General features: G+C 35.0%; 1 protein-coding gene across 1 annotated transcript; it reads right to left on the reverse strand.

Moving 5' to 3' along the window:
* Positions 1-296: 296 nt before the first annotated feature.
* On the reverse strand, positions 297-16,913 carry LOC121376555 (ankyrin repeat domain-containing protein 13C-like). Its single transcript, XM_041504466.1, has 13 exons — positions 16,805-16,913; positions 13,345-13,386; positions 13,063-13,167; positions 12,443-12,574; positions 10,388-10,454; positions 9,617-9,761; positions 8,783-8,914; positions 7,017-7,084; positions 6,410-6,494; positions 4,800-4,949; positions 4,522-4,550; positions 2,625-2,725; positions 297-2,122 (listed from the first exon to the last, which is right to left on the reverse strand). The coding sequence occupies exons 1-13, from the start codon at positions 16,911-16,913 to the stop codon at positions 1,989-1,991; spliced, it is 1,299 nt and encodes a 432-aa protein (XP_041360400.1). The 3' UTR covers positions 297-1,988.
* Between the last annotated feature and the right edge of the window lie 1,405 nt (positions 16,914-18,318).

Below are 18,318 nucleotides of genomic sequence, written 5' to 3' on the forward strand. Positions count from 1 at the left end.
TTGATGAAATCTCTCTTCTAGACAATGTAAATACTTTTTTGATTATAAAATAGATACACCCAGAAGTTAATTAGGCACCAACAAGTTTTTTCCATAATTTTTATTCTATCGATATTAACTTTCTCTCCAATATACAACTTTTGGGTGGCAATACTATTTATTTGGTGCTTAATTAATTTCCAAGTTATATATATATATATATATATAAAACATATATAATTTCCAAGTTATATATATATATATATATATATATAGTAATTATTATTTTGTTTGGGGGGGGGGGGGGGGGGTGCCAACATAAGCTGCCTTGTGTTACATATCCTATACAGCATACATGAACAGAAGTCCTATTGCTGAGCTAGCCTGAGCAGACATTGCTTCTGACAGCACCAGTCAGGGCACAATATTCCCAATGACGGCACCAGTCAGGGCACAATGTTCCCAAAGATGGCACCAGTCAGGGCACAATGTTCTGAATGACAGCACCAGCCAGGGTACAATGTTCCCAATGAAGCCAGGGCACAATGTTCCCAATGATGGCACCAGCCAGGGTACAATGTTCCCAATGATGGCACCAGCCAGGGCACAATGTTCCCAATGATGGCACCAGTCAGGGCACAATGTTCCCAATGATGGCACCAGTCAGGGCACAATGTTCCCAATGACAGTACCAGTGAGGGCACAATGTTCCCAATGATGGCACCAGTCAGGGCATAATGTTCCCAATGATGGCACCAGTCAGGGCACAATGTTTGTAATGATGGCACCAGCCAGGGCACAATGTTCCCAATGACGGCACCAGGCAGGGCACAATGTTTGTAATGATGGCACCAGTCAGGGCACAATGTTCCCAATGATAGCACCAGTCAGGGCGCAATGTTCCCAATGATGGCACCAGTCAGGGCACAATGTTCCCAATGGTGGCACCAGCCAGGGCACAATGTTCCCAATGATGGCACCAGTCAGGGCACAATGTTCCCAATGGTGGCACCAGCCAGGGCACAATGTTCCCAATGATGGCACAATGTTCCCAATGATGGCACCAGTCAGGGCACAATGTTTGTAATGATGGCACCAGCCAGGGCACAATGTTCCCAATGATGGCACCAGTCAGGGCACAATGTTCCCAATGACAGCACCAGTGAGGGCACAATGTTGCCAATGATGGCACTAATCAGGGCACAATGTTCCCAATGACGGCACCAGTCAGGGCACAATGTTTGTAAGGATGGCACCAGCCAGGGCACAATGTTCCCAATGATGGCACCAGTCAGGGCACAATGTTCCCAATGATGGCACCAGTCAGGGCACAATGTTCCTAATGACGGTACCAGCCTGGAGTAAAACCAGCCAATGATGTCACCAATCTGGGAAGAACCTGACTAATAATGGCACCAGCTTGGCCAGAAATGATGGTACCAAGTTGAGAAGGTCCTAAGCCATTGTGGTTCTATCTCGGACAGATCCCAGCCAATGATGGCACCAACTAGAAAAGGTCCTGACATATAATGCATCTGTTTTGCAACAGAAATCAACCAATGATGACACAAGTTTTGGAAGATCCTTACTAACTATGGCACCAACTTGGAACAGAATTCTTCTTAATGATGGGACCAGCTTAGGTAGAACTCTTGTTAAACATGACACCAGCTTTGAAAGAACATTTCTAACAACACCACAGAAGTCTAATCATGCATCACTCCATGTCGACACACATAAGAAAGGCGAATTCACTGATGAAGTTTCCCAGGTTGGTCATGGGAAGAATGAACATTTTACCGACAACACAGCAGACTGACCATGCATCACTCCATGTCAACACACATCAGGAAGGTGAGTTCACCACTGGAGTTTCCCAGGTTGGTCATGGGGAGATTGATTCCTATGTACTTGCTGTGGTCGCCCACCGTGTCTGCAGTATCCAGGAGGTAGGGATGGAGTTCTTCAAGGCTGGTGAGGATGTGGATGAGGTTGAGCTCAAGGAAGGGTCATAAATCAGGGAACCTGTTTGCATCTTCCCGGAAGTCTCTAGGCACTGTGAACAGTTCTAGCGGCAGGTCTTCCTGCCACTCAAACATTGTGAAGGTTACCTTAGCCGTAACCGTTGGAAACACAGGTATTTCTGAAAAAGACAAATTTGTTATTCGTCTTCTTTTTTCTTTTTTTATTATATACAAACTCCATTATTTCGACCTCTGACTGAGAAAAACATGGTGGATTTATGTATATTAGAAGGTCAAGTAGATTATAATCTAAGTGGTCGTTAAATAACCATTTTATCCTACATGTTGTTTTAAACATATCGCATAATGAAATTTAAATGTCTTTTCTAAGTAAAATTTATTTATGGGATTGGTGCTGGCAGAGTTAACTTGGACAATATAGATAAAGATCAGCTTCAGCAATGCAAATTTCAGTAGACAGTGTGGCTTTGATAATTAGGTCATCACCATGGAGAAGCTAATTATATCCTATACAGCATACATGAACAGAACTCCTATTGCTGAGCTAGCCTGAGCAGACTTTGCTTCTGACAGCACCAGTCAGTGTTCAACATCACTGTCTGATACTACACATCTCACACTAAGTTCTCTCTATGACAGAAAATGAAAAGAAAAACGCACCTATTTTAACTGGAAAACCTGGTGGAAGTTTGGATGTCATAAATTCACGTAGTTTTTGGAATTGCTTGAATGGTGCCACAACTTCCAAGACATCCAAAAGTCTAAAATAAATGTCAAAGCTTCATTAATACAAAAAACCTTATATAATGTTTAAGGACTCTGCCTACTTAATACTACATTTCAAAACATATCAGTTTTGAGTAACATCTTTCCTTTTGGAGTTATCAGTACTAGGGGTGGAGTGGAAGGACTCATACAAATGATAAAGCTTGTGTATATATTTTGGAAAAATTCTACACTATTAAGTATTTTTGTAATTATTAATTACCCCACATATATTGCTGTGTATTAGCCGACTTTTGAAGTATAGAAATACTTTCCAAAAGAAGAGAGTCAGCTTATACACAGAGGCAACAAATTGATTCATAACATTCCAATCGAAAAGACTCCCGACCACAACTTACAAATTTTGATCAGACCTGTACAGCCTTTCACAGCTTATGTAACAATTATTTGTGCACAGTATAAATAAAACACCCCATCATGCAGTATTATGTAGTTTTTTGTTCTTTAATGCATTAATATTTTAATGAATAATAATAAAAATTACTTGTTTTATTGTCATTTCAATGGTAAAAACGTGTTCCGCCATCTTTGTTTGACACCTCTGTCTATGTCATTTTGTAAGCTCTTATTTGATTGGATCACACGATTTTGTGTAAACAAAAGCCATGGACCACAGTCACAGAATCGTTTCTTTCTGAGTGGGGGAAAACAGGGATTAAACATGCCTCAACGAGTTTATTATTTGCTGTCCAGTGAATAATTAAATTACTTATGTGCAGTAATATGTTGTTACAGCTTGAATTTATGATTTATCAGTGCTAAATTAGTTTTGCACGGCATGGATGACGTTAGCATTGTGATAATTATTACCGTGTCTGTAATAATTAAAGGGGAAGAAAATATAATTAAAAAGAAAAGCACATGTCTATTTGTTGACAAGTATTATTGAAATCAATACAACATACATCTGGACAAAAGATGACTTTGGCCTATACACGAGGCCAATGATTTTGTACTTGATATTTAGGGTCAAACTAAGAGGTCGGCTTATACAAGGAGTCGGCTAATACACAGCAATATACAGTATGTTGTTATTATCCAGATATCATCATTTAGGAGGAGCTATCACTCCTACGTAATATTCAACATTTATGAGAGGATGAAAAACTCTATGAAACACAAGCATGATCTGTAGTTCAACGATTGTGATAAATCTATATACAAAAATCCAGGTCAACATCCTAAATTATTGCTGATTGAAGTCTGGAAAACTGTAATGCTTGTAATATGTCCCATTTCCAAAGGCCATAATACTGTCATAAATGAACAAATCCCCATGAAACTCAAACATAGTTGGTACTCTACACACTATTTCAGGTCAATAATTTGCGAAAAAAGGTTTGGAAAACCATATATGGGACAGATGGACAGAATGAATGAATGAATGTTTAATGACACCCCAGCACGAAAAATACACCGGCTATTGGGTGTCAAACTATGGTAATGCAAACAAATAAAGTGATGATTAACATCAATATAAAAATTCAAGATTCAAATAAAAACAGTGTAAAGAACTGTGCAAAAATACAAATATCACAGATAGATACTGACTTTTACTCAAAATTTCAATTGTATCTCGAAGAAAACAAGGAGATTTGTGTGCTGTATTGGCCATTCTCAAAGAGAATGTTACACCCCTGCACCATGGTGGACAGACAAAACCTGTAGTCCACTCTGGCTGGCCCAAAGAAGGACTAAAAACAGGCTATCTTGATACTTAAGGAACCTATGATGACAATTTTATATTAAATATAATCAAAAAGAAACTTACACCTCAACAGTCATTGGAAAATCCTGACTCTGAAATGAAAAACAAAAGTTAACCATCAATTAATAAACATTTAAAGAACTCAAATGAAAATGGCATTGAGATGAGTCTATGAGAATACATGGATACACGTCATGAAGAAGGTTAGCTTTTAAAAAAGAATTAAAGGAAAGCTGATGTTTGTCAATAATGACATTTCAGCATTCTGTTTTAATAGTCAGTTCTTAACACAATGAATGCTACACCTGCATCAAAAAGATGTTTAAAATAAGATACAGTACCATGGCCACAGTAGCTTTGAAAGCCTTTGCACTTTCTTTTGCAATCAGACTTCTTCCGAGGTATGGTGGACGTCCAGGTTCTGCACCAATATAATCTTCCCACAATAGATCTGGGTGTGGAGGTGGTTCTAGTGATGGCCGCCTGTCAAACTGAAAACAGAAAACAAGAAATGAAGACACAGTTCCAGTACTACTTTAAATATAGAGCAACTGGAAAATTCCAACAGAATTATTTACTGCATGTAATCACATTGTGGAAAAGAAAGGAATATTTGTTTAGTGACACCTCAGCACATTATAAACTATGGCTATTTGGTGTCTAACATAATGTTATATTTATTTTGACATTAGGTCAGTGGGTAGTGAGGGAAACATTGGTGTTGTTAAAAAATTGTTCTGTGTGGGAGTCTGTACCAGGTACAAACTCGGACTTCCCACCAGAAAATCCAATGGCTTAATCACTCTATCACTAAGGCCAGTACAGTACTGATAAAACAGCAAGGGATCTTTTTCATGCACTTCTTAAAGACAGGAGAGTACATACCATGGCTTTTTGATGTACCAGTCGTGAGACATTGGTTGGAACAGGAAAAAACACTGAATCCACCGCAGACAATCAATCCTGAGACCCATCACTTAACTATAACCGGCTCCTCACTTTTTGGTGTTTGGACATTAGAATGGCTATTGTGGTTTCTAAATAGCTACATTTACCGCACACTACAAAGATGCAAAAGACATTGAGCATAAAATCGGGAAAGATTTCTGGTTCTAGCCAGTGCACCATGACTGGTATATCAAAGATCAAAGGCTATGGTATGTGCTATCTTGTCTGTGGGATAGTGCATATAAAAGTTCCCTTGCTACTAATAAAAAATGTAGCGGGTTTCATCTCTAAGACTTTATATCAAAATTATCAAATGTTTGATATCTAATAGCGGATGATTAATAAATCAATGTGCTCTAGTGGTGTTGTTAAACAAAACAAACTTTAAAATTGGGAAAATGTTGCAGGATATTGATAGTTTGGGATCATTAAACACATAAAATATTCTCAGGTTAATATATGAAAAGAAAATATATTTATTATATACCTATTTAATCTTACTTTAGTGATAAAGACATTTTGAAACCGTGTCATAAATGTATTTTGTATCGCACATATGTGCGATATGGAACGGAATTTTTAAATGGGGAATTCCCTTTTTCTTTTTACTGCAGTTAGCTACTTTTATTTACCGATGTCATATATGATTTACAAATGACGTCACATCGTATTTGTAACATTATACAAGGGTGCCGCAGAGTATGATTCTTAACGTTACGGTAAGTAAATCCATGAAAGGAGTTTCGAACATAGATTTAACTAAGTGTTGTTATGATGTTAAATTAAAAAACGTTTTTGGAAGGTACATTGTTTTTGCTTCCTATTTATTGCACTTGTTTATTTTGCAAAAGAACATACCACGTGGTATATATTCTTAAGCAAAATAAACTTGTGCAATAAATAGGAAGCGAAAACAACCTATGTGAACTTCTGTATATATATTACATGTTTATCATGCTATCTGCATTAAGACAATAAAACTGTTTGACCAATGAAAACTAACCTCACAGTTGTCCCATGTACCTTTGTGAAAACTTTCCATTATTGCCTTATTCTTCTGCACATCTTCTAGAGATAAATGTTCTCTCCTTCAAATAACATTTCTCATATTAATAAAATCATAAAGCATTTCATAAATAAGAAATGCTTAATTATGTAATTAGACTTGTCGCATGCAACCGAATAATACTGTGAGAACAACTAAATCAAAACAACTTTTGTCTTATAAGTTCCGATTTTTGTAGGACTGACAATTCTCATGCGACAAGTCGTTGCGACTAATCGTATAAGGAAAATGCTGCTTTATCCTGCCTCTAAATATCTTACATAACCTTCTAATTCACTAACAAAACAAATGTAGCAGATTTACAAATACATGCGTGTGTATAACTAACTGCTCCTACTATATGTAATGGTAATTCCATTTTCATCTGAATAAATCACTTGCTCTATTCACCGTATTCAATGCATTTGAGGCAAGAATAAGTATTACATACATGTATTTTACATTTTAATAAACAAAAATCACTATCTGATTTGTTTTTATTCTAAAAAATATTTTTGAAAAAAAAACCCCACATAAATATATACATTTTGCCAATAAAACTTACCTTTTACGAGAATCAAGTGTCAGACCATTTACTGAATAAAAATCTGCACGGAACTCTCCAACCATTTCCTAAAATAAAGAAATAAAAACAGATATTTGCTATGATGTATTTTAATAATTATATCCATAAATGAGAATATTTTTATTGTCCAGAAAATCTCTTTTATTGCCATAAAGGAACCCAAATTCACATGACATTACAAAAAATGGCTTATTACCTCCCTTGCATAATTTCTTTTGAGCACAAAACAATAAAGGTAGTACTAAACCAAATAACTTCCGGCCAGGTCAAAGTTCGAGATGCACCCAACTTTTGATAGAAAGTGAACACCACAAGTCCTGTGATTGGTGATAAATGTGAGTGTGTTGGTTGTAAAAAATAATAGTTTCATCTGGGTAAAAAAACAAAATGCAATTTTATTTCATTTAGTACTACTGTGTTAAGTAGCCTTGTGCTTGAAACAGTACTCAAATTTTGTGCAGAACTAGTTTAGTTATACACGCTACCCGTTACCTCAGAAATGAGCAGCTTGACCCCCAGTTTTTTCTGATTCACTTTAAGTGTGAGGGGTGGTAGTGTTTATATCTGTGGCGTTCATGTCGATTGATATGCTGCAGGTAGGAGTTTTAGCCACATATGTTACTATTGTCGTCTATGGGATTTGATTTGGTAGTATACACTCTAAAAAGACAGTAGGTGAAAAGATATGCTTAATTATTTCTTCAAACCGCGATCCACTGCCAAAAACATTATTTGTATTTTTGATAAATAGCTTTAAAATTGTTTTTCTTCATAGCCAACTGCATTCAGTTACATAATTTCGAAAGACATTGTGTTAACCTTCTGACTAACGGATTTTTTTTTTTTTTAAACATGTTGAGGGGGCACATTTATAACTTTTACTCAAAAAAAATATATTTTTTACTTACAATTTTTATAAATACATAAAATAAAGTTTATCTTTGAATCAGTAAGTATTATTTTGGTTGGTTTTCTAATTTTTATATTTTAGATCAGTTAAGGTTGATTAAAATAAGGCAAAAAATCCAAAAAGTTGTAGTTACTTATGGGCATTTGTGGTCCATATTTATGTCCATTATTCCCAATAACTGTGGGGTTTTGACCAGAATGTTTTCGGAAAACAAACTACGATTTATATGTCAATATTTTGTTATTTTCATTGTTGGTAAAACGGTCAAATTTATTATCGAACAATCTGTCACAATCAGCTATCGATCCCTTGTGATGTTCCGCCATTGTTGTTAAACAAAAATACTTGCCGAATACCACTTTTTCACCTAAAAATTCCCAGGTAATTGCCATTGAAAAATTAAAGATGCCATACTCTCAATTAATCTTTTTCTGTTGGTCTATTATTATTTCCGGTGAATACTGTGTGTAAAATGGCGGGAAATATGAATTAGGGAATGCACTGTATACAGTGTACAGTGTGTCGACGGGCGAGATATTTCACCTGCAGTAGTCAGAAGATTAATGTGATACATTAGTTCTAATAGACAACATGTAGTGTAAAATAGTTTCGGCTATTACTGATTTTATCACTATTTATCTTACACATTACTAAATCTTTTTCGATTAAATTATTAATTTTGTCAAACACATTAAGAAATATAATTATTTGTAAAACAGAACCTCAATATATATTTGACAAATTAGCAAATGTCTTCTTAAATTCTGTCAGTGGCTATCTATATACTAGTAACAAACAAAAATGAAAAATATAAAGTCACGAGTCAAATACTTGCCGTTTTATCTTCACGGAACAGCCATCCACTTTGAGCTCGAGAAAACGTGATATTTTTGGTGGACATTTGAGCAGCCATAATATCAGAACTCATCAATATATCAACTTCATCCTCCAATTCAAGTTCACTGTCCTATAAGAGATGAACATTGACAGATGCAACTATAAACCAAGTTACTTAGTTTGTCAAATTTGGGGCAAAATGTGAAACTTCTCACTAAACAAGAATTTTAATTAAAAAAATTAATTTTAACATGCATCAAGATGAACATAAGACAGATGCCACTATTAATCATGTTTCATTAGTCAAGGACTAATACATTGTGAGAAATGGGCCCAAATGCAAACTTAATGTTCAGGTTGAATGAAAATTAGTCATAATATTATAACAGTAATAATAATAATAATGGGAGTAGTAGCAGAAGTAGTATTAAACAATAATCTATATTTTTTTCTCTGTAATAGCAAGAAACGTTCATTTGTTTTGTTTAACACTACCACTAGAGCACATTGATTTATTAATCACTGGCTACTGGATGTCAAACATTTGGTAATTTTGACATATAGTCTTAGAGAAAATCTGCTGTTTCCATTATTAGCAAAGGATCTTTTATAGGTGTCGTCCTAGAGATAGAATAGCACATACCATGACCTTTTATATACCAGTCGTTACGCACTGGCTGGAAGGATAAATAGCACAATGGGCCCATCAACAGCAATCAATCCTAGACCGACACGTGTATCAGCTTTATTACTGAGCTACATCCCGCTTTCAGTATTAAACAACATTCTACATTTTCTCAGTAATAGCAAGAAAATGCTAAGCATGACATACCTCGTATCTAATCCGTTGAAAGACTTTCAGTTTATTGTCTAATACTGTGAGAGACTGGTTTGGACAAGCATCACCATTAAATATAAAAGATATATCGCCTCTTTCCCAATGCATGTCATTAAAATCGACTAGTGTTGTGTCCAATCTGAAAAAAAACAAAAATACTGCTATACTTTGTAGTAATCACCCTTTATAACACAACAATGTCTAATTCATTAAAGTTTGAAATTGTAATATTGAAAGTGAATACATGACTTCAAATATAAAGATGAAAGGCAATATAAATCAGCTTCATTATTTTATTCAATACCCTCGTGCAATAAAATAAAATAATTTTGCTTTATTTGTTTTGAGTTTGTTTTGGGGGTTTTATTTTTAATTTAATTTGATTGAGGCCAAGTTTAAAACAAACATGTTATGGTCTCTCCACATGTGATAATATCTGTGAGGGCCCTCAGAAGAAGAAGTTTGTTTTGTTTAACGACACCACTAGAGCACATTATTAATCATCGGCTAATGGATGTCAAACATTTGGTAATTTCGATAGTCATAGAGAAAATCTGCTACATTTTCCCATAAGTAGCAAGGGATCTTTTATATGCACCATCCCATAGACAGGATAGCACATACCACGGACTTTGACATACCAGTTGTGCTGGAACGAGAAATAACCCAATGACTGCACATCAAGCGAGCACTTTACCACTGGACTACATCCCACCCCTGTAAGGGCCCTCAGTGTAAACTATAAATCACAGGAAACTAACAAACCTTATACATGGACCTTTCTTGTGGATCTTACAGATATCTGATGGTAACATTCTAGAAACAAGTGGCACTGCAAAACATTTAAAATTCTAAAATGAATACAGTCGAACAGATAATTCTAATTATGTACATACAAAATTATTTCTACAAAATTGCTTTTGATTAATTTACTGAGTTTAACATGTTATTTACCAGAACTTAATTTTGGCGAATATGTGACATTATGAATTTGGCAAAAAGCTAACTTGGTTAGTAACATGTTTACTAAGTCTTTATTGCATTGCATCTCATATAATACTATTTTGCCAAATTACTAACAATTTTGACTGGATAATGGCGACACTAGGCCCATTTTTATAAAAGTATTTAGGTAAAACACATTTTAGCTGAGACCGTAAATAAATTTTTATCATTTTGTCTTTTCAAGAAAACATATCCTGGCCTGTGGGTAAACATAGTGCATTTCGCCCCTGTCCATTGGACTGGTCCTAACTTCCCAACAGTTGATTGGTCAAAATCGCCCACTGTGCTATAGGTCACCTCTTCTGATCAAGTGATATACTTTCTTCTTCGCTTGTGTGGTTGGGACATATTTCCTTTTAGCTCTTATTAATCCAAACCATCTATGTTACCCAGAGGCCAGGATAAAATGAAAAGAAAATGTTCTAACCTGAAACACATTATATATCATATTATAAAAACTGTTTTAAGATCAAACAGGTCCTGCTGTAAAATTTTAAGACAAATTTTATATTTCCTAGATCTGCATGCAGTGCAGTCCTGTAGGAAGTATGTTTGGTAAGGGTGAGGACGAGTTACAATGTATCTAGGGTGTGTGTGTAGGTGCCTTCAAGCATGATTTTCTAGAATGAAGAACTAAATAGTAAATGTTTTAGATGATATTATGTGGGTGTTGCTCACACATATGGCTTAAAATTTTACATTTCAGGTCTTGGCCATTCCTCTCCTGTATTCGGTTTCTAAACTTCATGAGAATGCTAACCACCATCCTAACCACAATAAAGGGTGGAATTTTAATATTTAGTCACATGATCATAAAAATTCACTTGCAGCTGTGGGTGAACATAAAATTTTGAGAAATTATCTATTAAACTTCAAAATATCAATTATTACATGAAATTATTTCGTCAAATTAGTAAAATTAAATTAAAATTTGCCAGTTTCTAAAATTCACAACTGGCAAACTTGGAAAGACCCAGAGATGAAAGAAATGTTTACTTAACGACAAACTCAACACATTTTATTTATGGTTACATGGTGTCAGACTTATGGTTAAGAACCACACAAATACTGAGAGAGGAAACCCACTGTCGCCACATCAGGGGCTATTCTTTTCGATTAGCAGCACATGGTCTTTTATATGCACTATCCCAAAGACAGGATAGTATATAAAATGGCCTTTGTTACACCAGTTGTGGAGCACTGGCTGAAACGAGAAATAGCCCAATGGGTCCACTGATGGGGATCGATCCTAGACCAACCACGCATCAAGCGAGTGCTTTACCACTGGGCTACATCCCGCCCAGTCCCAGAGATAGCCCTGACTGGTTTATAAACCAGTGTTCAAGATCCATGTTTGAAGGCTAATTATTTGGAATAGGAAGCAAATTCTATAGCTTAGTGATAGCCAAGGAGTTATTTTTAAAAATGACAATTGGTTGTTAACCAGCAGTGCAAATGGTTTAGCTGTAATGAGGCTTGGTATTCAGTATTTGATTTAATAAAGGTCAAAAAACATATAGAGGATACTCCCTGAGTGTCTTGTGATATCATAATTTATCATCATGAGTTGATAAAAGTATGAAACCCGAGGCCTTTAATGGATGATAAATAACAATATTTAAATTATTATCTGAACATTAGGACATAATTTATACCCTTGTAAAGTATAACCTGATCTTGTTAGCAAATAAATAATAATGTACATGTACGTAACATGTAATTTATATAACAATATTAATTTACCCTGTATGGATCAGCAGTTAGTATTTCAGGATGATAATTCATGACAAAAGCCTAAGCTAAGCCTTTTCTCACCCCAGCTTTGAAAATCCCACTTGAGTTCGAGATAGAAATCATCAATCTCTCGCAGCGCACTAATTAATGCTGGTCGTCGGTCCTCTAATAAATCACGAGACTGCTGTTTCAGCTTCCGGAGTAGTGAAAATACTAATAAGAAAAGACAACATAAAAAACATGACTTATTTTTTTTATTCATGGTTCACACTGCCCATTGCTACAGTTTATACAAAGTGTCTATATTATTTAGTATTTGGCTAATAAAATGTTGTTTAAATTAGCCACTTTTTAGTAATTTTTAAATAAATACACTATATGTCTCAAAATTGGCTATTTAAAACAAATTCCTTTTCCAGTGGGATCTCTGCACATTCCTTCTTTACAGCAATAAGACCCATGTAGTGTCTATTTATTAATGATATTTTTCATAGCATTACAATACAGGTTCAATAATGAAAGATTATTGGTGTTTCAATATTTTTCTACAGAAATACCCAAAATTTTCAAAATTGACTAATGCTAATATTACAGTGACTTAGACTTCTCACTACTGCTAATAACTCGCTGACTTGAGCTCAATTTCGGGGAAGATTAGGGCCTGGTATATATAGATATATCTATCTAAAACTGTCTCTTACTTGTTTGGCGATCCCCAAAGCTAATAGCTTCTGCTAAAGGAGTCCATCCTTGCAAGTTTTTCACCTTAACAGGTGCACCATGAGCCAAAAGTAAATGTACACATTCTGTAAACATAAAAGATAATTCTACATTTAAAATAAGTTAGGAGCAAGCTGTTCAAATTATGTACATGTAGATGTGTTAACAGGCACTAATCTAAAAAAAAATAACTTTTGGGTGAGACAAAATCATTATTAAATAAAACACTTATGTTTTTTACTTTCTTTCATTTATGTACATACCTTTATGTCCAAGCATAACAGCAAGATGCAAGGCTGTGTTACCTACAAGAAAATCATAAAATTATCAACTGAAATACGAGAAATGTGTTAAATTTGTATAAACATTCATGTACATGCAGGGTTAAAAAAAATCATGATTTTTTTTTTTAAATAAAAAAAATCAGATTTTTTAAAATTTAAATCGGATTTTTTAAATTTAAATCAGATTTTTTTTTTTTTTTTACTTTAATTTGGAGCTTCTGAATTGAATACTTGATCCTTATTAAATACACGATTTGGAAGCTTCACTGCATTCTGAAAGGAAATACCTCGAACATCTAGAAATGAGGCAACAAAATGCATTTTGGGGATTATTGAGTTAATGTTAAGTACTTGGTGTTTAGCCAGGATGGCTATATAAGGTGATTTGACACGTGAAGTCAGTGACTTCAAGTCACATCTGTTAGATCTGACTCTAGAGCATCCCCAAATTCGTCCAATTTACCACATTGAAGCAGAGTGGCTTCACTTGACACCTTCTATTGTGTTGTTCTCCCAGGATCATCCCAACCACAGATTTGGGGGAATTGTCACTGATCAGTATGACTTGTTAGACTACATGGTGTTGAAATCTAATTGCAATTCAATTATAAATATATGTAAAAATAATTATCTAGCGTAAGTAACAATTGATTTTAAATAACACTTCATTTTTTGTACTGCAAGTTAATTGATAAATCATATTTATTAAATAAATGCAATAATCATAAAAATCAAATGAAACATAATAAAAATCAAAAAAATCGAAATGCATGATTTTTTTGATTTTTTTTGCAGTGATTTAAATCAAACAACTCTGTGTACATGTATAGATATTAGAATACTCTTAATATTAATAATACATGTACTTATTTTTCACTGCAGAAAGAAAATTTGACAATATTAAAAATAAATACCGGACCCTCTGTAAACCAGAATTCCCTCAAAAGCAGACATTTTACAGAGTACCTTAGTAAGATACCAGTATGTACATGTACAACATGTTTGGGATGGGCACAGTAGTAAACCAAACAGGCCACTACAGAATTTTTCTTGCCATTGACAATGTCTGACTTTCAGTTAAAAGTTAAAGCTTGTTTTGTTTAACGTCATCACTAGAGCACATTGATTTATTAATAATCATCGGCTATTGGATGTGAAACATTTGGTAATTCTAAAATATAGTCCTAGAGAGGAAACCCGCTACATTTTTCCATTAGCAGCAAGGGATATTTCATATTCACCATCCCAAAGACAAAATAGCACATACCACGGCCTTTGATAATACCAGTCGTGGTGCACTAGCAGCTAAGCTGGAACAAGAAATGGCCCAATGGGCCCACCTACAGCGATTGATCCCAGACTGTGCACCAGGCGAGCTCTTTACCACTGGACTATATACCGCCCCCCCAACTTTCAGAGCATAATGTAAGGAAGGTAGCCACATGACTTGCTGTCGGTGCCAATCCCTTGCTGTCGTAAAAGAGTAGCCTATGTGGTGACAGCAGGTTTCCTCTAAAAAAACAGTGTCAGAATGACCATATGTTTGACGTCCAATAGCCGATGATAAGATAAAAAATCAATGTGCTCTACTGGCGTTGTTAAATAAAACAAACTTTACTTTGCTGTCGGTGCCATGGTAAAATTTGAATCTTGTCATGAATATATCCTCATTTACTCGAAAACTGTAAATGTAACTGTAAATAGCTGATGTGCATGTAGTCAAACTAACTTGTTAACAGCAATGTTTATAATCGAATTACTTTTAAGTAAAAATAATAATATTAAAATGTTTTCCCTATAAATTATAATCACTTGTTTTATAAATATTGCAATGGGTAGTAAGGTTCTGTCTTACTATGCAGATATCAAAGCAAATCACATAATTTGTAACTAAATTAATTAATTAATTAGACCAGTCTATTAGCAGAAATGACTGCTCAGACTTGGATACATTGTTTATTGTGAGTGTGTAGAAATCTAGTTTGAATATATATTACAAGTCTTAGCCATAAAATGTGTTATCCATGGATACAGTGTAAGCAGAAATAAATGGGTGGAAGACAATATGATTACAACAGGGGTGGTGGGACATAGCCGGTGTCAGATCGTTTCACCCGTATCCACATTTTGCCCTCCAAATGGGTTGTTCTCCCCCCCCCCCCCCCCCCCTCCCACCCTCATATATAAACTTTTTTATTTAATTTTTTTCATATAAATTTTTATTGCTGTCAAAAACAGTAGCGGTTTGGGGATTTTGTATTTGTTCGTAAAATGCTAAATTGCTAAGTTTCAACCTATATCATAATAGGGGGTGGTAGGGTGGGGAGATATGATAATTAATTCTGTGCCGGTCAAATTTTATTTAACTGTTTGTGACTGTATAGCATATACACAAACAATTTTAATTATTAAATACAGTCAAACTTCGATAACTCCACCTTCGATCTCTCGAAAACTTTGATCTCTCGATCTGAAGAGACGGTCCCGGCCGAGATGCTTTATAAACTAGTAATAACAACCTTCAAAAATTCAAACTTCGAAAACTTGTTAACCGTGATCCTCTCGACCTAATTTTTTAGTCTCGCCATAAACTGATAAAGATTTAATAGAGTATGCACCTCTAAAACTGGACGCGTGTGGATGATCAAACTGTCGTTGCCAATAGTATTTTAAAGACGAATGTATTGTTAATCATGTCAATCAAGCGAAGCGCGCCCGTCTCGGGTGGACTGGGCTGTCAAGAAGTAATGTGATAATTACAGAATAATAGATCGTCGACTAAGCAGAACGAAATGATCTTCTGTTTGGTAGTCGGTGTACATCTGTGGTGGAGAGCCTCGCTACATAATTACAAACAGTCTGGCTAACTTAAAAAGCATTTGTAGTAATCGATAGCGCTGTTTGAAGACTAGGGTGTGAATTTGTTTTGGGATGAAGCAACCCAGACTGAGATTCACATAACCCAGTGGTAAAGCGGCCAACACATCATATGCGAGGTGTACTAGATTGGCATTGATCCCTGTTAGTGAGTCTATTGGGCTATTTTTCATTCCAGCCAGTGCACCACGACTGGTATATCAAAGGCAGTGGTTTGTGTTATCCTGTCTTATGCATAGTGCATATACTGATATACTATAATATACTACTATCAAAGTATCATATATGGCCTAAAAAAAATCCCACTACTAGTGGCAAAATGTAGCAGGTTTCCTCTCTAAGACTACATGTTAAAATTACCAAATGTGACATCCAATAGTCAATAATTAATAAATCAAAGAGCTCTAGTGGTGTCGTTAAACAGAACAAACTCTACATAATTATGAATGATAAGTGTAAAAATAACAAATAAACATAGTAGGTGCTTGTTAATTCGTGATATGTTATTTTAACTATAAATTAACACAGAATACAATTTTCTTTCAAAGCATATTGAAGTTACCATGAATGTCTTTTTGGGAGACATCGGAAGTACGAATAAGTTGCGATACCCGTCGTATGTCATCATTAAACACACTTTCGTGAAGCGGAAAAGAATCGAAATCCGCCATCTTTATTTACAAATTTTGCACACAGGGGCCAGTCATTGGATCCATCTTATGCTGTTTCATGGTTGGTCGACTTCCAGTGTTCAAAGGGTCTAGAAACAATTATTTTACAATAACAAACAAACACACAAAAGAAGAAATTGCATAAAATAGGGTACAACTATAGTCCGGGGTTGTTTTTTTTAGTGGGGGAGGGGGGGGGGGGTGTTGTTGTTTGTTGGTTTTTTTTTGATGGGGGGAATGGGGTTTTTTGGTAAATAATTTCAGTTTGGTTTGACATAAGAAAAAAAGTAAGTGTTTTAGAAATTAATTAAAAAAAAAAAAAAAAAAAATCTTGTGCAATTTAGAAAACAATCGGCTCAAAAATAAATAAGTTAATAACCTGTAATAAATTTTATATTATGAAAGAAGGCATTTCCTGTGGGAAGGACTATAAGTACGTTAGATAATACTGTATGAGAAAATATTAGCTGCAATTATACTGATCGTGCCTTTGACGCATTAAACGATTAGCCGATATTACTTAGACTTCATTTTTCATATTTTCTTTTAAATATACACTTTATTAACAGAAATATAGAGCAAATTACATTTTCAAAATTCGACCGTGACTATCGCTGATACTAATCGTTCGGTATTTATTTTTACATTTCAAGAAAAAAAAAAACCAGCCTTCAACTCCACCCCACCCGTTCTCTTTACATTTCCGTCCCATCATTATCATAACACTTTGTTTCATTGCAGGGTTGGGGTGACCTTTGTTGTTGTAATTGTTGAGGGGGAGGGGGTCTTTCTTTTTCTTTCTTTTTTATTAAATGTCTTCCTACCCTACCCGTCTCCTGTGTGTGTGTGTGTGTGTGTGTGTGTGTGTGTGCGTACGAGTGTGTTTGTGGGGTGTGTGGGGGTGGGAGTATGGATGGGTGGACGTGTGAGTATGAGTGTGTGTGTGTGTGTGTGTGTGTGTGTGTGTGTGTGTGTGTGTGTGTGTGTGTGTTAGTTTCAAATTAAAAATAATTTAAAGAATTACCAGTTAGAACATTTCTAAAGTTATTCGACTCCATTTTACAGACACTGCCGATTTTAACTGGTGGGAGTAAAATTTGGATATATAAAACTGATTCATATTTAAATATTGAAAATATTGAAAATATATATTAGTAGTGCACAGAAAATGTAGTAACATAATACTAGTAGGCCTATATTCTTTCTAGATTAGAGACTGGACGTTATTCTATAATTATTAAATATAGTTTTAATACAAAAAGCAAACTACTTGAAACTTCAATAAGACACATGCTTAAACATTCATTATTACTGAAACAAAAATATATTTGAGAATAAACCCGCTGTCGCCACTACATGGGCTACTCTTTCCGATTGGCAGAAAGGGATCTTTTATTTGCGCTTC

Source organism: Gigantopelta aegis, chromosome 6 (assembly GCF_016097555.1).
Source record: "Gigantopelta aegis isolate Gae_Host chromosome 6, Gae_host_genome, whole genome shotgun sequence".
In the NCBI taxonomy this organism is placed as follows: Eukaryota; Metazoa; Mollusca; class Gastropoda; order Neomphalida; family Peltospiridae; genus Gigantopelta; species Gigantopelta aegis.

Excerpts from the sequence above, each read along its gene's own strand:
- LOC121376555 (XM_041504466.1), bottom strand. The coding sequence starts at position 16,913 with ATGGCGGATTTCGATTCTTTTCCGCTTCACGAAAGTGTGTTTAATGAT. Across the intron at positions 13,168-13,344 it reads TGTTATGCTTGGACATAAAG|AATGTGTACATTTACTTTTG; the intron begins GTATGTACATAA and ends TTATGTTTACAG. Across the intron at positions 4,551-4,799 it reads TCAAAGCTACTGTGGCCATG|AGTCAGGATTTTCCAATGAC; the intron begins GTACTGTATCTT and ends TTTTCATTTCAG.